General features: G+C 42.0%; 2 protein-coding genes across 3 annotated transcripts; both read right to left on the minus strand.

The window, feature by feature from the left end:
• Positions 1 to 1,283: 1,283 nt before the first annotated feature.
• pgap6 (post-glycosylphosphatidylinositol attachment to proteins 6) lies at positions 1,284 to 9,978 on the minus strand. Of its 2 annotated transcripts, XM_035170929.2 has the most exons (14): positions 9,818 to 9,978; positions 8,586 to 8,769; positions 8,198 to 8,399; positions 7,571 to 7,698; positions 7,193 to 7,458; positions 6,754 to 7,091; positions 6,559 to 6,655; positions 6,291 to 6,405; positions 5,314 to 5,456; positions 4,896 to 5,074; positions 3,976 to 4,122; positions 3,714 to 3,830; positions 3,196 to 3,572; positions 1,284 to 2,066 (listed from the first exon to the last, which is right to left on the minus strand). In XM_035170929.2, exons 1-13 carry the CDS (start codon positions 9,879 to 9,881, stop codon positions 3,243 to 3,245), a joined length of 2,310 nt encoding a protein of 769 aa, XP_035026820.1. In that variant the 5' UTR covers positions 9,882 to 9,978; the 3' UTR covers positions 1,284 to 2,066; positions 3,196 to 3,242. The 2 variants fall into 2 exon arrangements, with proteins under 2 accessions (XP_035026820.1, XP_035026819.1); XM_035170928.2 differs by having other exon boundaries at positions 1,284 to 3,572.
• Positions 9,979 to 10,253: 275 nt separating this feature from the next.
• Positions 10,254 to 13,381, minus strand: LOC118118043 (leucine rich adaptor protein 1). Its single transcript, XM_035170829.2, has 3 exons — positions 13,025 to 13,381; positions 11,738 to 11,922; positions 10,254 to 11,398 (listed from the first exon to the last, which is right to left on the minus strand). Exons 1-3 carry the CDS (start codon positions 13,235 to 13,237, stop codon positions 10,885 to 10,887), a joined length of 912 nt encoding a protein of 303 aa, XP_035026720.2. The 5' UTR covers positions 13,238 to 13,381; the 3' UTR covers positions 10,254 to 10,884.
• Positions 13,382 to 24,568: the final 11,187 nt, after the last annotated feature.

Here is a 24,568-nt window from a genome sequence, read left to right on the forward strand (position 1 = left end):
TGTTCAGTGTTCTGTTGTGTTCTTAAGTTAACTGTGTGTGTGTGTGTGTGTGTGTGGATCAGGCTTTTTACTCTTACTTAAACACTGTTCTGTCTATTTGCAGGTTTTCACTGTAAATTTCAAATCCTTATTTGTGTTCGGATGTATTGACTGGAGCAGTAACTGCTGCAGGATTTAGGCAAATGCAGTTATTTACATTTGGCTCCAGTCAGTTTAGTACAGTGCCTTCTGCCTGCACATGCATTTTTTCCTTTTCTCTCCAGTGTCTGAACTGCAGACTGTATACAAACATATATATCGCCTGAATTTACAAACTCTTAACTGTAACTGTTCCCTTCCCTCCCATCTTCCCAAGTATGCTGCCGTTTCTTCTTCTGGATTGGCTCCCTCTACTGGCTGCATGTGTTCAAACTGAGTTTTACTCCTCAGACTATTTGAATTGACTAACTGAAGAGTTGAAAATATCCAATATTTCGAAAGAAAAAGGGTTAAAAAGATATTGAATCATCATGAAACCCCTCAGATTTATCTTGGGATGCTCCTACCCCCAGAATGGAAACCATGGATGTAAATAGAGAATGTAAAACCAAGATCCACACAAACACTCATCTCTTATGCAGGACTTAAGACTTAGGTGACATCTCAGGTTGAAGCAACAGCAGTTTTACACCAGGACACAGCTCAGCCTGTGTAAACAGTCGGCTGGTCTTCCGTTGCACTATAGAGTTTGGATTGATATATAAATATGTTTGACTGACAACCTTCATTACAAGCAAGGGGGGAGTATTCAAGATGCAGAAAAAAATGAGTTGCGTCATGGGTAGTGTAGGACCCAGTGTTTCTGAAGCCTGACTCGTACTCGGGACTTCAAATCAGCCTATCTCTGCCTCCACTGCTTTGACTGTTCCTTTTTCAACTTGTCTCGAGTGCAACAGTAAACTGCTGGTGGACCATTACAGACAGAAATAAGATTATAAATACTTTACACACCTTTTAGTTGACCCACGTCAGCCACATAAAAACACTTTACGAGGATGTGGTCTTCAGTGCCGATCTGTGTCAGCTCTGTAAAACCATCAAATTTACTAATGGAAGTAAGATGTAAGGTAACACACACACACACACACACACAAACACACACACAGAAATGTGTATTTCAACACAGGCACTTTCAACATTTCTGAGGATTATGATAATCTGCTTCCCTCTATTCCCCCAATCCTCTTTTAGTGCAAGAGAGTGTCAGTCTGAGGATTAAAAAATAAAGTCCACTTAACAAAAAGCAATGTAAGAACATTTCTCTTCATACAAAATATTTATTTTTGATAGGCAAGTGTTTGGGTTTTGAACAGATTGGAAAGTAGGAAATTAAAACCATGTTTTACATCAAACATTAAATGTCTTCAATCCTTAAATGCAATGAGAGCGGTAGTTTGTTGTCGTGGTTTGTTGATCATAACAGCATACTTGAATGTGACAAAAAATAAATAATTTACACACACACACACACACACACACACACACGAGAAAAACAAAGAAAGGAAGGCAATGCAGGTTGCAAAAAAAAAAATCAAACAGTGCAAATAGACAGAACACAAACGGTGCCTTAGGAAAATAAAGTACGCAGAAGACAAAACAGATTCACACAGTACATACAGGAGGCACTGGACACAGCAATCTCAATATACATTCATTAGGTGCCCATTCATACACATACTGTATGGGCTATGACCATTACGTAGGGGAATCAGCTTTATAAATCATAAAAGTGCTTCAGAATGGCTGCTGGTACAATGAGGTGAGGTTTTAAAGAGGGAGGATAAACACACAGGACGACAGTAGGTTTCAATACAAGCAGCGTATGCGTCTGCACATGAACATGACGTCGAGACATTTGGTGATTAAAGACAGGGATTGGAATGAGGAGGCATCCTGCATCTGAATCACTGAATCTGCGGCTCTGTGGAGGAGAGTTGAGAGGCTGATGTCGGCGCGATGGGAAGGCATCTGAGACAGGGTTCATCAGACTTTGGCAAACAAGCGGTTTCACTGGTTTTAAATGGTTCCTGTGAAGTAAATGTTTGTTTACTATTCTTAAATACTATTCTTTATTATTCTTATTCAGTGTCCTGCAGTTAACTAGACCCTGTTCGGACGCGGTATAAACATACGCCCTGAGTGATACGATCACAAGTGGACAGCTTTTAGATCAGGTCTGAACGATCCTCAATGCGTCCTGAGATCCGATCACTCCGACCACATTCGGAGGAGGTCTGGGTGGGACGCACGTGGTGACACTCTTTTCACTGTGTGAATGCAAATGTGTTCTGGGTCACATATGAAGGACCGTACTCAGCTGATGTCCCGACCCACAGTTTCAAAGTGTGTCAAATGTGTTTTTACTCTTTTGCTTGTGGTAACAATATCAACACTGGTCACAGCATAATGATCAATACTTTTTTTTTTTCAAATCTTTCTCCATATCAGAGCTGTGCATTGATTCATTCGGCCGCTGGCTCTATCTCTCTCATGTGCCGACGCACAAACAGCTGAAAAGTGAGATCTCACCACAAGTGGTCACAGGAGAAAAACTCTGGATGGATGGTAAAGTCAGGTGTGAACAGGACCCTGGTGAACGAAGACCATGTGATACGGTTTGAAAGCTCTGGAAAACGCTTGGAGCTAAACTTGGAGTTGAGCCAGTTTTATCAATCAATTTTCCACCCTGGTCTGTGGGACAAATGAAAACACCGGAGGAGTGTTCACACCAACTATAAATACACCATATTTTTTATCAGCAAAGTCAGGGACAGACTGAATAGAAAAGATTCAGAAGAGTTCCACAAAGTGCTATTACTTATAAATATTTCACACATTCATACTCTAGTCTAATAAAATATGTACATATAGACTATGTACAAACTCCTGGCCATGAGGTCAAAGGTCAGGTGGTCTGCTACCTGAAGGGTTTGATTTATACCTAAGCTGGTGCAGAGGACCACCTTAGAGGTTTCAGCAGGTTTCAGGGGTGTTTGCGTATCTACGGTGTCTGAACACTAGTGTTTTAAGATCCATGAGAACAGTTTCCCACTGGAAGAGAAAGTGAATATGAAATCAGCAGATGTAAGAGAATATAGGTCTAACTTTGAAGAGTCAGAGACTTAAAGACATTGTGGAGCTTATAGAGATGTTTACCAATCAACACCAAGTCACTTTGCTTCCTTACAGCCTCTCTCATCTCACTATGTGACAGTGTAGAGCTCATCCTTGCCGTTCTCGCAGAGAGTGTACCCACAAACCCGGGGTCTCCAGCTCCAGCTCCAGCTCCAGCTCCAGCCCCTGCTCCAGCCCAACGTCTCCCTGTCCTTCTCCTTCGGCGGCAGCAGGAACACCACGCAGCTGGCCATCAGGATGTGCCACAGTGAGTGTGTGTAGTAGTAGTTAGCCTCTGTTCCACCGAAAACATACAAGCATATCCCAACGAGGGCACAGGTCAACCCCGGGATCAGGTAGAAGACCCAGCGCTGCCAAGAAGGCGGGTAGCAATGTCGCCGCCGCACCCCTCTGGACACCTGTCGACGAAAAAGAAACTGATTTAGCCAAGTGGGAAAATTATCTTTCTTTTTCTTCTGTTCTGTGTGTGTAGATACATGTTATCTTTGGCACCAGGTTGTCAAGTGGTGTTTTACAGAATCCTTCCGTTAGAATCTTACCCATGCAGTGACCATGATCAGCAGTGCACAGAGGACGGGGCCCAGCAGGTTCCACAGGCCTTTGCGGTCCAGTTGCATTGACATAGCAATCAGCAGAGTCCCGAGCAAAAACAGAGTCTAAACACACACACACACACACACACACACACACACACACACACACACACACACACACACACGCACTTTAGCCCTTTAAGTTTCATAACAACTCTCAGTGATGACAGAAATATGGAAAGAATAGCAACAGTCATCAGTGTCTTACATATTTGAACACGTCTCTGATGCGAGCCATGCACAGGATGGTGACCCAGATGGAACAGACAGAGCCCAGGAAGTCACAGTATTGGAGGGTATCGTAGTCCATTATACACAGTACAGCTATACCCGGCTGGTCACACGCATGGTAGAACTACAAGGACAGAGAGTAGAAGAGTAATCACTGTTCAAGCTACAAGACAACACACAGCTCGATGTCCCCATAAATACATACTGTATGATGCACACAGATGTTTACTCAGTGATGAATGTGACAGATGTATAGATTAATCCTGGATGATTTAAATGCTTTGACGTTTTTGTGCAATCTAGTCTGGATTCATCTATGCTATTAATTAAGATATTTTAAAATCAAAACATCAACAACCCAACAGTTATTAAAATCACCTCCGTCTCAAAAGCACACGGATCGATATGACAAACTACTGTTTTGCAGGACTTTTAGTTCATCATGGTTACTAACATCCAAGTAAACTTGGGGGGGTAAGTGAAAACATCTTTTATATTGATAAAAACCTTTAGTGTCAAATCTTTACTCTCCTTTCAATACAGAAATTCTTAGGTGAAAGTGATGATACAACAGCATCTAGGAGCAGCCATTTCTCACTTTTATTACACTAAAGACACAAAGCAGTTACTCCCTTGACGGACGTGGATTGGTTCGAATCGCTGTGGTGTGACCCCAGTAGAAATGACGGGGTCTGGGAGGTTGGCCTCGTACTCAGACATTTGCCTTCTCATATATAACCCCTCCGGACAATGTCAGGAGATTATGCAGAGTTCAGTGCATAATCCTGGCTTTGATTTCCTGAAACTTCCCTCTTGCACCACATCGTGAGGACCCCCCAAAAAATACAAACATTTCTCAAAAGCGATGCTAGTCACATGAGTGCGAGTGGCTGTTACCGTGGAGAAGAACATTGTGAAGAGGTAGACGGATGCCTCTGTGAAGTAGTAGCGTTTGATGGCCACCACAATAACAGGCAGGAAGATCACGTTACTGAGAGCCAGAAGCAGGGTTGCGGTCAGCTGGCGCCCGTACGACTGAGCTGTCGAATCATCAGTGCAGCCCCAACCATTCCAGCCTACACGCACACACACACACACACACACACAAAGTGAACCCAAATTTCCAAATGGATGGCATGACAAAAATATTAAATGTAGACGGTAAGGACTATCATTTTGGTATAATAACAGAGAGACTGCATTGATTGATATTAATTTAGATGATGTAAAGTAAGTGTGTGTGTGTGTGTGTGTGTGTGTGTGTGTGTGTGTGTGTGTGTGTGTGTGTGTGTGTGTGTGTGTGTGTATGACGCACCAGCCTTGCAGACACAGGCACCGTACAGGTAGCTGTAGGATCTCAGTAGTCTACATTCACCGTATGTCCCACAATCCTCGACACAGGCACTGACAAACACCTCTGGGGTCACATGCACCACTGATGTGTTACCACAATCAGTGCTGCAAGAAACAAAGACACTTACATTTTAAAAACACACACAACTAACGAGACAAGACAGCAATATCTCATCTAACAGAGCCAGAGACTTTTGACACAGACCAACTCAAATGTACAGTTAAAGAAGTAAATAGATAAAGATGTATTAGGGCGCATATTTGAATCATGATTTTCTTGATTAGAATTGAGATCACAAGTCTCCCACACCATTGTTTTCGATATACACACAACAAAAAATATGATTGTGCCTGATCCATTATTGATGAGCCGTGTTGTCAGGCGACAGGGATTTTCACCGGAAGTTTTCTTTGCTGCTACTTTGGCAAAACACAGCTGGCAATGTACCTGGTTTTGACTTTCATTGACCCCCTGCAGTTTCCTAACGAATCTAAAGCACTTTTCTCAGTTGAGGCCACCGTCACAACGATCACAAAATGCAAACGCAGCAGAATTCTATATTAGAGATGAGATTGCATATGGTGTGAATAGAGATCTATTGCAGCCCAAAGAGATAGGTACAGGTACTGTACACAAGTGTGAATCAAAAACTGTAGCATGACATCCAACTACTAATATTTATGTGCAAAAATAAAATCAAACATGGACCGGGATAAAGGAAAATCTCAAAAATATACTTTTTCATGGAGTAAAAATTTACACGAACAAGCCTTTACAAATGCATTCACTGTTTTAGCATGAGAACTGCTAGAATCTAAATAACATCTGCTGCCTGTGGAGAATGTTGTTGACTCTATCCGATGGAGGACATGGTGTCAGAGTATTTAAGTATTGAATAACTTGTTTGTCAAAGAACAAATGTATGAGTGTGCTGTTACCTGTTGCATGTGAGCTGCAGGGTGAGGTACCATGTTGCTGACTGAGGGAACGGCAGCCTGACCACAGCTTTAGTCACGGTGGCATTCACCTGAAGGCCATAACCTCCAAACAAACCTGCACTCACATATAAACACACATGAGAAATGTCTCCAAATTTAAGTTTTTTTATTGAATATTTATCCTACATCCACTTTTATTTTCAGATATAAGATGTCATGAATCCCTTAGTGTGAAATAGGAATGAATCTTTTCAGGTTTGAGTGTTACCTGTGCTGCAGGGTTGAGACTGGTTGAGATCGAGAACTGGAGCCCATTGAGACAGACAGGCCACCACACTGCTACTGTTCCCCAGCATTACAGCAGTCTGCGTGCATGCACAAACACACACACATATATGTATTAAACACACACTGCTTTCAAAGAATGGTGCGTGTGTGACTGTTGTAATTCAGCGATACTCACAGAGTTGAGTGTGAGCTGCAGGTTGAGTGTTCCACCAGTGGCTTCCGTGTGCAGGGGGTAGGTGAGCAGAGTGGGGTGTGTATTAGTGACGCTGACGTTGGGTCCGCTGACGGGGGTGTACCGCAGCGACAGAACGTCCACCTCCTCGTAGAGCACAGGGATGCTCCACACACACGCAGACTCCAACGACGGCGATGCTGAGTCATTGATTAAGGCGACCGCGGCTGTAGCCAGTGAGCTGTTGCCTGCTGAAGTTGAGTTGCTATAGCTGCTGTTTCCACGGAGCTTCTTAATGTCATCGTCTGCTTTAAGGCCGACACTTTTTGGCTTACAACCCACTGAGGAAGACACAAATGAGAACAGAGCAAAAAGATGCACAAGTTGTAGATTAGAACAGATATATGTGAAACTTAAATTTCAGACATGCATCTATAGTCACCTGTGTAGTTTGCGATGATACGAAAGGTCACAGTGCGGTTGTCTTGGCTGCTGTCAACGACAACTCGTAGCCAGGTGTCCCAAGGTGGGTTAGACAGCACGGCAGAGCAGCCAGTCCCTGAGCAGTTCATTGATACTGGGCCCTGCTGCAGAGAGGAGGAGCCCAGCCTGAGGACCAGTGAACAGTTTCCAGTGTCTGCTCCCTCCCCTGAAGAACAGTCCGCCACGGAGACGGAGAGAGAAGAGGCAAACTCTGGAACATAGAACCTAAGACACACACAGACAAAAACATTACTGTGTACAGTATAAACTAATGGGGGAAAAAAATACATCCGTATCAATAGAAGAAACACGGGAATGGAAGGTGTACACTACTTACTTAAGGCGAGCCGGTCTGTCAGGTGCGGTGGTCTGTTGGAGGAATGTGCCCTGCTGTAAAATAGGTGTGTCCACTGCTCTCCTGATTGATAACTGAGGCTGGAAGAAATAAGCGCAGGACAGAAGACCCTGACAGACAAAGAGAGAGAGAAAATGTTTTTAGTGCAGTGTTTTATGGGCGACTTAAAAACAGATAAGAGTCACGGGTCAGAAGGAAAAAAATGTATGCAACTAAATCCACACACAAACAAAATGTAGACGAAGGTAAAATTAAAGATAGACATTTTCTTTTCTTTCTTTTTCTGCCATTGGTAAATACGACAACACAACAATTAATGTAATCCTGCTGCATAAACAGAGACAAGAAGAAAGAAGAATGTGGTTTAGCTGCTTTGCAAAAGAAACAATCCTCCTAACCCTCTGATCCAGTATAACAGGTTGGGGTTTTCCAAGTGAAGCATAACTGGAATACTGACACCTTATCCTGGCCTTCAAATGTAAAATAAACATCAGTTTTACATAATAAAAAAAAAAAATCACTCTAAGAAAACCTTAAGACTTAGAACAGCAACAAAAATCTCAAGATCTGAAAATATCAAGGGTCAAGTGTACACAGCTCGATACAAACCTTCTGCTCGATGCGCCCGTCATCCTGAGGCAAGTGGGCAGCAACGTACCAATCACCGGGGGCAGGGTCGGAGTGGTTAAAGGTGATGGAGCTGTGTAATGCTACTGGTAGGGTCAGAGACAGGCTAGGACTCCATAGTGTGTCATTAGGAAACACTGAACCTATCAGGTTTATAACTGGAGGGGCACCCCATCGAATATGACTGCAAAAGAGAGAGAGAGAGAGAGTCGAATTCAACAGACATCTGTTTGAGCAGAGAAACGATGACGTGAAGGGAGAGAGAGAGAGAAGGAAGTCGGATTTCACTAAACAGAGAATGAAAATCATCACAGCAGAAGTCGCCAAACATCAGGAAATAAAACAGTGGAGGAAAGTGCATTCCTCTTACATGGTGACGTTTTTCTGTCCACAATGGAAGTTGTGGAGCTTGGTGATGGAAAACAGCCAGCGAGCGACGGCGGTCTCCTCTGGGATGTGAAACCTCTGCAGCCTCACGTTGCCGTACCAACCGTACTTGGACAACTTCTGAGCTGGTTTGGATGAGAGCTCCGGCACGAACGTCACCTGTCCATCTGTGGGGCAGAAGGTTTTCACCGATGAAAATATACTAATTACATTCATATTACAATTAACTCCTGTAACTTTGAATTACATGCACAGAAGCGTTATTCTACGGTGGGCATTCCAGTTAACTTATGTCTCTTTAACAGTGCAGTGCATCTAGAGTTACTCTTAAACTAAACAGGTTGAAAACACTGCAACTTATTTAACAATTCATATGCTGATACATATTTTTGAATTATTATTTTTGCCTATAAAATGACAACAAATTGTTAATTATGATAGTTATAACTTTCCATAGAGCTAGGTGACAATGCAAATGTCTTGTTTTGAATAATATTCAGTTCATGTCATGTGTGACAAAGACAAGCATCAGATCCTCACGTGTGAGAAGCCAGAAACAGAAAACCTTTTGCTTAAAGAAAGAAAAAAAAAATTCATACAATAATATGATCCTCAAAATCTTCTGTTGACTGGCTTATTATTTAATTTGTTTATTTTTGGTTTGTATCTGGAAAATTTCAAATTGTTTCCACTCCTGTTTCCTTTACTTCTAAGCACTCGACTTCAGCAGCTGTGGCAGTAAACATGGAGGAGTTTAGATCTTAGCAGTTTAGCAAAATTGAGCTAAAGCTGCAAAGGCTAATCGCAGATAGTGTAATGGAGCAATTGATAATAAAATAACAAATAAATGACCCACCGGAAAAACAAATTGAAATGCTACTTTAATACTAAATGGTTCAAATTGTTTTTGTTGTTGTTGTTGTTGTTTTTTTAATTGTTATAAAGACTGGACCTTGTACGATGCCAGTAATTGGTACAGTCAAGTTTGAACTTTAAATAACCAACAAAGTGTTTGACCCAGAGACACTGACACGTCCATGGAGACACCTTGACACTAAACTGTGGACGTGCAGCTGACAGACACATGTCCGTGTGCACACGAGTGTAAACAGTGTCTCTGTAGCGTCGGTCACGCAGCACCAAGCGTGGGGACAGTTAGCCAACATGCTAATAATAGCTGCTTCCCGCGGAGGAGAACCGAAACAAAGCCCTCACCGCCTCCTGATGTCGAAGTGGTCAGAGCGAAGAGAAGGAGCCCGCGTAGAAAACAAGCCTCCATGTTTCCCTCGCCACTGCCTGAACCATCACATCGACCTGTTTCCTGTAATGTCACAGTGATCCGGAGCGTATCGTTTCTCACGGCACTTCCTGGTTTCTGTGACGACGCGACAAGCGTCATGGGCTGCCTTCACGGTCTCTTGGAAATATCGACATCGCACAAATCGAGTGTATCGAGGACAGAAACAGCCCAAATAAATAAATACAGTTTATGTATTTCCACACATATTTATTTATTTTTAAAAACGTGGTGCATTTTTTATTTCCACATTACTGTATTTATTTATTTTCGTATTTGTTTATTTAAAGAACATTTAAATAAACATTTATTATTTGTTTGTTTAAAGAACATTTTACCCTTACACAAGAACACGTTGATTCAGCACATTCACACATCTCTACTGTTTGGGTTGAGAAACAAAGAGGAACCTTCATGACAACATGTCTGTCTTATTTATTACCAAAATGTATATATTGGACTCATCATTGCTTAACAATTTAAGCCAAAAATCATCACTATTACTCATTGTGTCATAATATAAACTCAAACTGAATCGTTTTAGAACATAGGACAAGATGGAGAATATACAAAGAAGATTCTCCATCTATGTTCTAAAATGACTCTTTTTCCCACAATAAAAGGAAGAAGTTCTTAATGAACGGTCCGTAGGCTATATGTAATACTGAAAATCAAATCCCCAAGAGTATATAACATTTATCAGCCAAGATTGGAGGTTTCTATCATTTATATTAAGGAATGCCATGGTATTTTTCATTTGTTTTTGCTTTTTCACTCATAAAATACATATGGATACAGCAAAAACACAATTAAACAGATTACATTCGGGAAAAAAAATCAATGACAGAGTTTGCACTATTTATTTTTATGCTAGTGCCTCTTGTTTTATCAAGGCACACTTAGCGTCAACGTGCATTTGAAGTCCCACTGCATTAACTGGCAGCTACAGTATCTGTTGAGGTGCAACAGCTTCAGTTACAGATAATCACAAAAACGTCACATCATCCTGCGACTCCACCCAGCACCACTGAGCGTCATACCCCAGCAGAACAGTCTCTGCAGTTGATGCACTCTCTTGCTCCTCCATCACTTCATTCGGAGAGGCTCTGAAACTCTCCTGAGGCGGACTGCGCTCTGTTTGAATCTCCCCGGACTCTTGGGTAAAACCACTAATATCTGCTTTCACTTCTTTTCTTGCCTTTCTAGATCTGAGCAGAGCTCTGCTGATGGTACAAGCTCCAGCTGTGGGGTCTTGACCTGCGTCCACGTCCTGTGTTTGTGACTTTTGTAAACTGGCACTGACCAAACCGTTGGCAGGGTTGGGTTCAAACTCAGAGTTGGAAGGACTTGGAGATCTCCCTCCTCCAGACTCGGGGCTCAGAACATCCAAGTAGCTCTTGTGGAATGAATCACCATCATCATGTGGTGATCGCTGACCTGCGGAGTCCTCACCTGTTGTTTCTGTCAAATCTTGAGGGAAGGTCGGACTCTGGCTCTCCCTGTGGGAGAAACACTTGCAATATTGAGTCACATCTGGACTGAAAACCCCGAAATGCATATCCAGCATAATTCAGCTAATGTATTTTGTATTGAATGGTTCACTGCAGATCAGCAGTGAAATAAATTCATTCATTTACGATTTTAGAAACTCAAATTTCTGGTTTCAAATCGAGGATACACTGCATGGAGGTTCATGGGTCTCTGGATAGACAGTATATGTTAATATTGCATGTCATATTAATTATAATATTTTGTATCATGTAATTGTACCTACATCTTGGCTTATCTAAATGCACTTTTTCAATGAGAGCCCCCCTCTGACAGATGATAAACTCTACCTGCAGGGCGTCACAGAGGGCCCGTGCTCCTCTACAGTGACCAGGCTGCTCAGGCTTCCTGTCAAGCTGCCGCCGCCACTGACCAGGGATCCCCGCTCCTCCATCAGCCAACGCATGGCCTCGATACCCTCGTGCACGGCAAGCAGCTGCCGCAGAATCCTCACATCGGCAGAGCGCAGCCTTCTCTGCATGGACAACATGGAGAATTAACAACTTATCAGTGATGCATGCATTAACATGTGTGTATGAGGGGACCTGACTGACTATATCATATACATGTTTGAACCTGAACTTGATCTAAGCAGTGGGGGGATGTCACAAAGTACATTTACTTAGTTACTGTACTTAAGTGCATTTTTCATGTATCTGTACTTTACTTTAGTAGGTACTTTTACTCCATTTGACATACCAGCAAATATCTGTACTTTCTACTTCACCACATTTTTAAAAAGCATTGTGTTGCATCTTAACATTGACTTTTATATTTTTAGAAGTAAGAATTGATCCACAGATCCAATCTGAGCAGGGAGGTAAACCCCGCCTCCTGCAGCCGCATGACTAGTGAAGAAGAAACACCTGAAATGGATTCGGAAGAGGCGGAGACTCAGCCATAATAATGTAGTGGATTGTTTCCAAGGAACAGGTTACACTGCACAAGTACATTTAATACTGTAAACGATTGCCTATGTTTACTCAAGTAGAAAAGCTCATGTGTGTACAATTCTTCGTCTAATTATTTGTATTTTACGTAAGCAAAATGATTGAGTACTTCCTCCACCGCTGGATGTGTGTTTGGGGTTTTTAGTGGGGTGCCTGGTCCTTCTCATGGGGCCCCTTTTATCTCTGGGCCCCCCTGACAGAATGCAGTCTATCCCCACCACTAGTGAGGCCCCTGCTAGTGTACTCATTACACATCACGGAAATACTGTAACTGAGAGGCACATGGGGAGAGAATGAGCAGAGGAATCCAGTCAGACTGTACAGAATGAACAGAGGTGAATGGGAGAGGAGCCAGGTGAGGGGTGTGGCGGAGAGACAGTGTCTGTCATTAGAAATAAAAATCCAGAGCAGGTGAAGTGGCTCACAATGAAACTCAGTGGTGGAGACATGCCTAAAAAAAAACTGAGCCGTGATCACTGAAACAAGCTGCACAGGTTTTGTCACAGTGAAAACATGGGGAGATGAACAGGTACATGCAACTCAAAAACTACACACTCACAGCTTTGCCATCTAGTATGTATTAATATAGTATTTATTATGTGAAAAGTGAAAAGCTGGGAGTTTTACCATCTCTTGTTTCAAACAGCTGATCCTGTCAGAGAAGCTTCCACTGGAGGCAGAGCTGTGGTCTCCCCTGTCCCCCACATCACACCTGCAGCCGTCTCCACAGTCCGCAGCATCCCTCATCCACATCAGAAGACTCTCTGGTGTTTTCCTCCCGACCTTATTTTCCACCTCCCTCATCTCTGGAAAGAAATCCCGGAGGCTCTCCTCTGCCATGGCAGCCGTTTCACCTCCAAGTAATCCAGTGGAGATGCTTTTGGATGGAGAAGAGTTTGTGCGTAAAGTCACTTCACCTTTAACTCAAAGAGGCGCACGCACGCACACGCACACGCACACACACACACACACACACACACACACACACACACACACACACACACACACACACACATGAACACGCCACAATAAAGCACGATCTCGATCAGACTTGCCAGAGAAGCGCAGGACGAGCAGTGAAAACGCTGGAAGCGTGAACGCGCGACTCGTGCGTCCTGCTGACTGCTGGGATCATTCACGCTGCTACAGAGGAATTGCTGGTGTGTAACCATGTACAACATGATGCTGGAAAGTGGAAACACTCTTTGTGCGGAACAATGGAGGGAGTATCACTCCAGCAGGTCACATGGAGAGGCTTCAGTGGCACCTGTGCGCACCGAGCCGCTGCTGCTGATCACGTTTAAATCCGTGCAAGTCAGTTGTGTTTGTTTTGGGCCAAATCACAACATAGAGAAACGTAGCAGTTCATGCACTTGGTGACAGAAGACAAAAAAAAACATTTCAAGGGAATCTGCCTCGTCCGGTGGGGTCACATATTACCTGGCCTCATATTAACGCCTTTCTAAAGCAGGGCAACAACAGAGAAATGTGGAAGAGAGAAAAATGTTGGTGACCAGTAGTTTGACTAATGGCTTAGTCAGACTGTAGTCTATGTTTTATGTTCTAATTCTTTATTGCCTTGTTACTTATTTACTTACTTTGATAAGATTAGAATTTTTATTGTATCATGTTACTGATTAAAACATAAAATCAAACAATAGTAATGAAGGTACAATGTAATGGAGGCTATGATATGGACATCCCATATCCTACTTTACAATGTTAGCAGGGCTAAATCTAAGTATTTTATCCTGGGATCATCACTTATTTCTTCAACATGTCCACATCATTTGTAGTGAAGAGAACATGAAGAGACAGATTATTTATTCCTTTTGTCAAAGGGACATTGAATGTGAGAGGAAGAACGAGTTTTTCTCCGCAGGGTGTCTGGGGTCAGCCTCAACCAGGGTGAGGAGATCAGACTGAGGAGATCAGACTGAGGCTTGGAGTAGAACCGCTGCTCCTTCACGTCTAAAGGGGACAGTTGAAGAAGTTTGGGCCTCTAGTCAGGATGCCTCCTGGTGCCTATATTGGAAGTTTACTGGGCACGCTCAACTGGGAGGAGACCCCTGGGAATAGCCCCCCGGTGTCTCCCTTGTACAAAATTTGTTGAAGTGAGATATGCTTCAATTTTAATTCTTTAAGTGGAAAGACTCAGATTTTAGACACAGAGATGGGTCAAATAAGCAGCTGACATCTGCCATCCACTCAAATAGATTATTTATTTTTATCGCCTGTCATCTTGCCCCATATTAATTCCTGTAAAATCAGGGCAGCAGTTATGGGAGCTTCCTGCATCCTCATGACGGAGGTTAAGACTTTGTCTGAAAATACATTTATGATGCTTCACCAGTGAGAAGGTGGGAGGAGACTTTTTAGCTGCAGAAAACCTGATAAAGGATGTTACCACTTGTCACTGTAGTGTGAGGGAAACACCGCAGCATCCATCTCAGACCTGTGAAGAACCAGGAACCTCTATCGTTATATAGACAGGTTTTTCTATATATTCTCTTTATCTCTATATTGTATATAGTGTAGAAAAAATATAGGTCATAATAAAAAAAGGCTTTATATATATATATATTTATACATATATAGATACTCACATACCTACATTCCCAAAATCAAATATAAACAAATTTGCATTGTTATTTATATAAAAAAAAACAGGAAGATAATCGTTTAATCGTGTATAATAGGGTAATTACAAAACTGACTAAACTTAAATAAGACAAACCCAAGAAGCAAAGGCATACACACAAGATGAGTAACAAAGCCATGATATCTGAAGAGATTATATACATTTGGTTTGAAGTAATGATCATTGTCACAGCATCTTATTATTTTTAAGTTTAAAATCTAAACTTAAACATAGAAGACATTATCGTTCCCTTCACACTCGATGTTGCAGAAACATATTTGCCAGCTAAATTCAAATGGCTTGTTCTTCTCTATAATGGCCTGTAGATGGCAGCAGACATTTAAAGTTTCCGGGCACCCGAGTGTTTGATGACTTTCTCAGACAGTTGAACAATCGAGCCATCATTTCTGAACCTCTGGGAACTCATTCATTAAATCTGTTTGCTTAAGCGTATACAGATCAGGTTTCACCAGCGAGGCAGTCTAACTCACAGCTACCCTGAAAACTGAGCCAAAGTCAATACTCTGAGGTCATCTCATCTGTTGGAGAATCATAAAGAATATGCTTTCTTTAATTTTATAGGAGTCTGGGCCATTAATTGTCCAGATTTATTGAAAAATACGCTCACCTCTGCGGCGAACATGTTCCGTGATTCCTTTAGAGAGAAGCCTAATAGAGAAAGATAATTTTTCATACTTGACTCTGCATTCTTGTAATTTCTTTGACTGAAAAAGCAAGTGAGAAGCTGAAAGGAGAAGTGGATTAAAAAAAAAAATTGGTTCGTGCAAGCCCAGAGGGTGCTGTAAAATATTGCCCACATTTAAAACAAGTGTTTTCGGGGCAGCTCAGACCCCGGGGTCAGTGTTACATGAGGCGGAGGCTAATCGTAAAAACCTTTCACACAGAAAGAGTTATGTTTTTTATGAGTCAGGGCCTCCAACTTCCAGTTTTAGGGAAATCATAAACTTACGCAAACATGAAAATATGGAAAAAATGTGAAAGTCATTGAAAGGCCAGCATTATGAGTAGATAAGATTTTACTGCATCTGTCAGTGGAATTAAACGTGATTTACCGTGTGTCATAAAGAGGATGTGGGGTGGGAGTTCTTCTGAATTTTTGCCAAACCCTGTGAAACGTGACGAGCAGGGTGACGGACATGAAACCACAACCAGTGATGTGGACTGCGTCGGGTCAAGTCTTGAGTAAAGCTTAATAGATATTTTGAAATCCTCGTGGTACAGCCTGAGTCCCCTGTGAGTAAGCCTGAAGCGTGACTTGTGTGTTTGCATGCACGCAGTCGAGGGTCAGAAAAACAGCATTACGTTACAAATGAGGCCAGTGGGCCAGGAAATCCTTCAGGTTCACATGGTCTGTGGAAGGTCCGCACATGCAAACAAAGCCAATCAGGGAGGGCCAGGACCCCTGGATTTTTAAAGCACAATTAGGAAAAAAGTTTCCCAAGAAAAATAAGCTCTCCAGAGTGGAAATCTACACGTCAAATATACAGTACATGGGGAGTTTGAGAACATTTTTAATTTTTTTAAATCACAGCGTTGAGCAGACTTGATCTGCCCTCAGAGATGAGTTTAAAGGAAAGGTTCCACATTTTGAGGAACATTTCACTTTCTAGCTGGGATTTAGATTTAGACTGGCAACAGATCCCTGTTTGCACGCTCCATTAGCCGGCAAATTAGCTTAGCATAAAGTTTAGAAACTGGTGAAACAGCCTGGCTCAATTCCAAAGGCAACAAAATCTGCTTCTGAGCAGTTCCAGAACTCTAAAACTAGCACTGTTTTTCTCATCTGTTTAATCCATAGACTGTATATAAAGATGTACGACACGACAGCTCCACACAAGTGAGGCCAAATCATCTGGATCACCCCCTGGTGGCTGATTGTAGTACGGGTCATAAACCCTGTCTCCTCCATGTTAGTGGATGGATCAAACTAAAATGTTAAAGTATACGTCAAATACATTGTTCCTCATAAATGGTTTCGGTCTCTGAGCTAGTTCTTATTACACAGATTTTTGTTCACATGTTCATTTTCTTAGCAAGTTTGGATTCAATTACTTATTTGATGCCATAAAAATAGGTGTTGAAATGTCATGACTGACAGCTAACACGGACTCACGATTGGTCAAGCCCGTGTATGGGCGGGACCTTGATACCACAGTTCTATCCCCTGATCACTACTGTGCAAACTCTGGCTTCAAATACACAAGATGGCAGCGTTCAAATCTGGGGTATTTGGGCTTCATATCTTTATAGAGGGAGGAAGGGGAGGTGCCTCGTCCGTCTTTATTAACAATGGTCAATGGTCAGTAAAAACAAAAAAAACGAAAAAATAATAAGAAGTATGAAACAACAGATGATTTGTTGAGGTATGTTATGGGCACTGTATGTTGGTCCTGACCAGCAGTGTCTCAAGGAAGTCTGGCTCTCATTAAGAAATTGTCCCACACATAAAGAGGGGGGTCTTTTTAAATCTGTTTTTAACAGTTTGGTTTTTCTACTGAGAGACAAACAAACTATAACATTTTCATTGCTGAGCTTTAAAGGTACTTGCGTGCATATCATGCTGTTTGGCATGAGCCAGGCAGCAGTTTCCCCGTGTTTCCAGTGACTGCTCTATGCTAAGCAAACCAGCTTGCTGGAAGTAACTCTATTTTCTCATTTTTTACCCAGCAAGAATAAGCAAATAAGCACATTCCCCAAAATGTGGAACTTTACCTTTAAGGATCTAACTGACATCTTATTAATGCGTAAGAAAAAGGCACGAGATTAAAAGAGAAATAGCTATGAACTCCCACTGCTCATGAATTTTTAGTTAGGTGATCCCGCTGCTCTGTGCATCTGTTTCCGGTTAGGGAACCTGCAGAGAGATTAAATGAGTGTGGAAAAGTAATGGATCTCACATGTATGGAGAGGCCCATTTACATCCTGTAATTGTGTTGTGTTTATTCAGGCTGTAACATAAACCACAGATCCTGGAGCTGAGAAGAGCCATAAAAACAGTATTTACAGTTCACAGGAGGAACACCAACAATCCATGATTTTCTACTGAGAAGGCCCACAAACATTTTAATTACATCAATTGCAAAAGCTGGCATGTACTGCAATGTGAAACTGCAACGAGAACACAAGCAGGGATGCACACTGTGTGTATGCTGTAAGGCAGGATTCAACACAAACAAATAACGCGTGCTGTCTGACTACAGGCTCATCAATAGATTCCTGCTGCATCAATCTTTGTTGTTTAAACAGATGGCAGTGGCACCGGAGAGCTTGTGCTGTGCCTGATCGAACGCTTGATAGGAAAGCCCAGAGGAGCCCGTGTCAGAGGCCACAGGGGCCAGTAGATTCTAAGCACATTAACATTCCTGAATAAATAACCCCAGGGAATGTTATTGTGGAGACGTTAAACAGGATTTTCCTCCTAGAGCCCAGGAGAATGGCCAGGAATCACTCTGGCGTTTCCATCGCCCCGGGTGAGGAGGAGCTCAAGGACCCCGGTGCCAATAAGAAGATTTTTTTAAAACCCTGTATACGTCCCATCCTTTCTAAAAATGATAGAAATTTAAGTGCATGAATTCAATTGGCAATTGTGGTTTAATCTTCCTTTGGAACAGGGCGTGCTTGATTCTCATTTTCATTTTATTGTTCATCATTCTTTCCGTGCATTTACAAACGCATCCGAATCTTTGACCCACAGTGAATCCGTCAACAGCAAAACCACTTTAAAAATGATGCAATATATTCCAACTTGGCAAATTTTTATACATTTACTCAGAAGATGCATAGAACTGTATCTTTATTAATCCTGCAATCTTGACCACACAATGGGGTTCACACTTATTTTTTTAACACATCATGGGTTGTTACTATAGACCTTCACAATGACCAAGAGTGTGAAGAGGTTAAATTCAAGCAGGTTTTCTGGGAAATTATCGAATTCACATATAATTCTCTTTTCATGTTGTGACATTTAGTCAGTGACTGAAAATACTTTTTTATTTCCTTGTCCTTTAAATGTCATTTTAAGACATTCTTACGGTTCTTAAAATCTGTTCTGTTCTCATTTTGAAATCATTTATATGCTATATAAAGCAATTTGAGTGCATTTCTAGTATGAAAGGTGCTATACAAAAAAGAAAAGTGCAATTATTATGATTATGATTATTATTTTGTGATTTATTGTTGGGATTTGCCCACACTTCCGGGCCTCGTTAGTTTTATTGCATTTGAAAGGTACATACGCTCCAAGAATAAACACTAACAGACATAAAACTAATGCAGTCTAATACAACAGCCTGCAACAAATATTATTATTGTTAAGTGTCACCACACATTTTGTTACAGTGGGACGAAGCCTGGTCAGAAATGTTTCTATTGTATTTAGACCATCGTTGATACAGATGAGGTGAAACAAGAGCCAATATAACCCCCGAATGACATCTCAGACCAAATTACATTTAACTTTCACGTTATTAATTATATATATTGATTATTACTACTCAGGCTGCCTCATTAACATCAACAGATAACACATACTGTATCAATACACTGTCCATGGGGCCATGATGCAATCAATACATACAGAAACTACATTAAGCATGTCATATTACATTGATTATAATCAATACTACATGCCTGAACTACATATATGCTACATTGATAGATGTACAACAACCGCAATATTGATTCAAATCTGAATCAATAATGATTCTACAGGGAGAGAATATAAGTGTATCAATTGATGCTGCATCTCATTTTAACAATAACCATCAATTTTCCTCCATTCTCTACCTGTGTCTCCATCAAGTTCTGAGGGAGATAGCTGGTGCTTCAGTTGGTAAACGCTCTATTCTCTATGTCCACCAGCTTGTTGCTAACTTTGTCCGTCAGCTGTTCAGTTCTTGACTGAGGAGAAGTGAAACCTTGAATCAGGTGGAGTACAGTAAAAAGTCATGATTGGGAGCTAAAAGAGGCTAAATCGCCTTCCAGTGCTGAGTGGGGGCTACAGAGATGGGCGATCCCCTGTGGGATTGACAGTGCAAGTCACATTATACGTAGTGATTTGATCCATTGTTAAAAATATTGATCAGAGCAGCTTCAGATATTATTTACAGAACAGACCTTCACATGTCGTTGTGTCCTTGATGCTGAGGCCATTACTTTCATATTCAAACTTAATCAAATGTTACTAAGTCAGTATTTAGAGTTTCATTAGTATTTTTACAACTATAAACACATCATTAAATTTATAGGTTAATGTGTTAATATACTTACATTCAAACTACCAACTACCAAGTGTCACTTTTTATGGATTAACATTAGCGCATTAACAGAAAACAGAACTGCAAAAACCACACAACGGAAACACAATACAATGAAATTGAAAAACAACAGAAGTTGACAATGAAGCGAGCAGAGTTTCTTTCTGCAGTGTTTTTTTGTTGTTGTTTGAATGTTGGGTGAAGGTCACACATGTTTTCTTCTTTGGCCACTCCAAGCACCTGTACCGTAATAACTCAAATTGAGAACCATCAAATTTTAAGTAGCAGCATCATTTTCAGAAATGTCTGGTCAATTGACCCATATATCCATGACTGGACTGCAGTAAGTAACACTGCTCATTTCATTGTCAACATCCACTGTCGCTCACTTTGCGTTGTGGTTGTGTTTCAGTTGTGAGGCTTTTGCGGTTGTGGCTGTTGCATTGGTGTGGTCACTTCTGCATGCACTAACTCATGTTTATTTGCGGCTGTTGCAGAGAAACAGCAGCAGAAGACATTACTAAGCACTCACATAGTGCGTTATGTGTATATTCAATTTGTTAATTAATTTGCTCATCACCATTAAACAACCCAGCAAACAGCTAGGATGATGTGGATCTAAACGAAAGCCCCTGCAATTTAATAGCTCCACTTCTTCTCGGAGTCTGTTATTGTCAAATCCCTGATGTTCTCTCCCCCTCACTCTCTGTGTGCGTGTTGTGGTGTCCGAGACGCCTGGGGGAGGAGGCAGAACCTACTGACAGGATTCCTCTGGATCAGCCTGCGGCTCCGTTATACTCCAGCTCGCCAGATAGGACCAGAGTCCACCCGTTCCCTCCTCTGGTGAATCATACATTCCTGATGCTGGAGGTCAGCATTAAGGAGGAGAAGGAGTACGGCTCCAGACACATTGATGTTTGTCTGCAATATATTGCCGTACTTGATTGGGTGATTCTTCACTTTAAGGCATGGGGAGGCATTCTGTAAGCGATCTTTCTTAGAGTTCATTGCCTGAAAGGTCACAACCAAATGCCTGCTGAATTACATGAGAAGGAAAGCGAACGAGGTCAAAAGCCTCTGGCCTTTTGCCAAAGGAAATACAGCTTTAGTGAGAATGAGTGCATGTGGTACGCTTGAAATTTAAAGTTAATCACTGAGGTAAAGTTATACCCCATGTTGCTCTTTGCTCCTTTATTTTCTTTGCTCCATTTTTCTGTCCTGTCCCATGCTGTTACTCTGGTTACTGGCTGAAAACACACAAGGCCCTATACGAGGGTTCTGGGACCTTGCAAACCACATTACAGTGTACGGTACACGCAAAACATTTACATTTGATTGACACATTAAATCTTTGTTATCGCTCCACTGCCTTATCATTTGAGGGCCCGAGGAAACACAAACCCTCCTCTGTAGACGCTGACATGTTGCCTCACTGGTGATAGCAACCACCGTGACCAACCTCCAGTCACCTCCTTATGTCAGATACCGAACAACATGTGGCACGAGAAGATAAAGAGCCTCGCTGGTGAGATGTTGCTGTACTGTCAGCAAATGGCTGCCGGTGCCAGGTGACCATATGGACTGCATCAGAGCACGCTGCTCGCGATGTTTGATGAAGTCAATGTTTGTGTTCTGTCAGCAGTATATCCTTCTTGGCCCCTTTCCCATGGGGCTCCTTCAGACACATATGGGGGTAATTTGTTCACATTCTTCTGCAGAAAAAGAAATAAGAGAGGGAAAATGGCCTTGGGATTTTGGGGCTGGAAAGCAGTTCGAGAGGTTTGGCCTCAGCGGGGGTGCACATCTTTAGTGGCAGCAGAGAACCAGTGTTTCTGTGACAAACGACTTTTAAATAGCTTCAGGTAACATGATAGCTGTGTGCATGATTGTGCCATCAAAATGAAAACAATGCAAAAGTCCCACTGATCTGTGCCCCCCCCCCCAACCCTCCAATGTCCATAACTCCCCAGAATAGTTGTTGGATGAACTCCACAGCATTTTACTATTCTTAGACTTCTGCTGCTATAGGGGGAAATGTTAGGATTTTTGATTGTTGGCAGCTTTGAACCAAAGGTAGGAAGGGAATCATGAACAAACACAAAAGAATGTAATGGATATCTTCTTCATTCTTGTCTTAAAATATTACCAAGTGGCATCACAAGAGGGAAGACAAACTAAAAGAGTTCATCCTCTGTGGAACATGAATGTGTCAATGTGTCATTATTTAAACTCCACAAAATGTTTTAGGAAATCCAATCATTAGATTTTTTAAACATCTGAAGTAAAGCTAATCAAGAAAATCCCTTCACCAGACAAAAGGTCGTGGTGGTTGTAAGGAATGGTGTTTTAAGGACCAGGAATATTTTCAACAAAGTTCACGGCAGTAATGGTTCCCAGGAGTTGTTACTGAGATATTGTGCCCAGGACAACAGACCGGCCGAGATCACCACCCCGAGGCCCCGTCACCAGCAATAAAAGATGCTATAAAGAAGGAATGATTTTGATTGTTAGCTTTGCATCCATGCTGTGACTTTCACGACCAGCACAGCAAGGGACGCCCAGGATGAGATGGATGGTTGAGGTGTTGATGTAGAGCTGGAAAACCTCCAGGAGAGAGTGTGACTGCCAACAAAATGTTTGTCATTTAAATCCGAACCCGAAATACACATTTACCCTCTGTGTACACTAGACTGCTGCAGGCTCCGAATCCCGGTCCGAGCAGCCCTGTCTCCATCTCTGCTGTAGGAAAGGTTGTGATGGCAGAGATTTGGCCTCCCTCTTGATGTTTACATTCTCCAGACACAGGGGAGGATGAAGAGAGAACGAGGGAAAGATGGAAACCGAGGGAGAGAATTACTTACAGCTGTGGCTCTGCAGCCCAAAGTCCCCCAAGCCTGAACACTTCTGGGCACGGACACAACATATTATGGCTAACATTTGGGGTTTAGAGTACTTTTTATGAGGGGTGTTTGCATATATTTCATGTGGATGAGTGAGGGGCAGACAATAAGATGCTAAAGGCCTGCTGTCTCCACTTTGCCTTTGTTTCAGTCCACTCCAACAAAAACATTTACAAGCGATGAATGTGCATGTAAACAGCTAGAGGGAAACAAGATGTGGTTCATTTCTGTGTGTAAGTGTTTCAGCCAGATAGTGTTAGTCCTGCTGATTGTGTGCCATGAGCCAAGTAAAGGAAAACTCTCAGAAACTCCAAGAGCTTGGCACGGCTCAAAATCGGAGGTCTCCCGAGGAGCCAGTCATCATCATGGGGCTCCGTGAGTAAGTAAAAAAAAAGCCCAGTGGAGCTGTAATGAGGTCACTTATCAGCGAGGGTATTTGGAGGGTGTGACTTACTTCCTCTCAGCAGCCCTCCATCTGTCAGGCAGAACACAAATGACCTCAGCAACTACTGCCAATAATGTCATGTGGCGTCAGACTCTATGACAGGCTTCAATTTCACTGTTGGAGCAGACTGGGCAAACTTTCTGATGCATGCAGCCTTTATAGTAGAAGGAACCAGGTCGAGTCTTTGTCTTCGAACTGATTTAACTATAAAATGATTTAAAAAGAAAACTGTATATTTATTATTGTTGTTTTTCCTTCATATCCACACCAAAGCAAAAAATGGAAAAGCCCCAAAAAAAGCTAGACAATAATAATTCTAAGATGCACTAGGAAGTGGTCCATTGTGTTTGTATGAAGAGCGAATAAAAATGTGGGCCCGACAACAATCTTAAGCTGCTTTCTGGAATTTTCTGGAGCGGTTACGTGTAAGAACGCAAATGTCAAAGTAAGTTGCTCCAGACATTTTCCATAACTTATCCTGCTGAATGTGGGAAACATCTTGGAAACTCACAGTGAGCAATAAGTGGATGATGTTTCTAACACGTGAGGGGCGCAAAAGTGAAAATAAAAAGTATACATATATCTCGGATGAAAAAGAGGTGCCACACATGAAGAAGACGCCAACAATGTCAACTTGGAAAGACGAGATTGGAGTTTATACTGGCCAATGCCGGTGCTGTAAACAAAAATGTATATATCATGTCCTGCCTCCTGCAGGCTCTACCCAGGTATCGCCACTTGCCTGAATGTTCTGGACATTTTCCTGTCATTGTTAAAGTGGCTGACCTGAACAGTCTCCTGCTGTGTTCTTCATATGTGAAAGGCAAACTGAGGAAAATGTTTGGACCCAATTTTCTAGTTCATGTTTGAAAAAAGGCTTTGGTGAGAGAAGGGATCGGAACTTAA

This window comes from Hippoglossus stenolepis, chromosome 11 (genome assembly GCF_022539355.2).
Source record: "Hippoglossus stenolepis isolate QCI-W04-F060 chromosome 11, HSTE1.2, whole genome shotgun sequence".
In the NCBI taxonomy this organism is placed as follows: Eukaryota; Metazoa; Chordata; class Actinopteri; order Pleuronectiformes; family Pleuronectidae; genus Hippoglossus; species Hippoglossus stenolepis.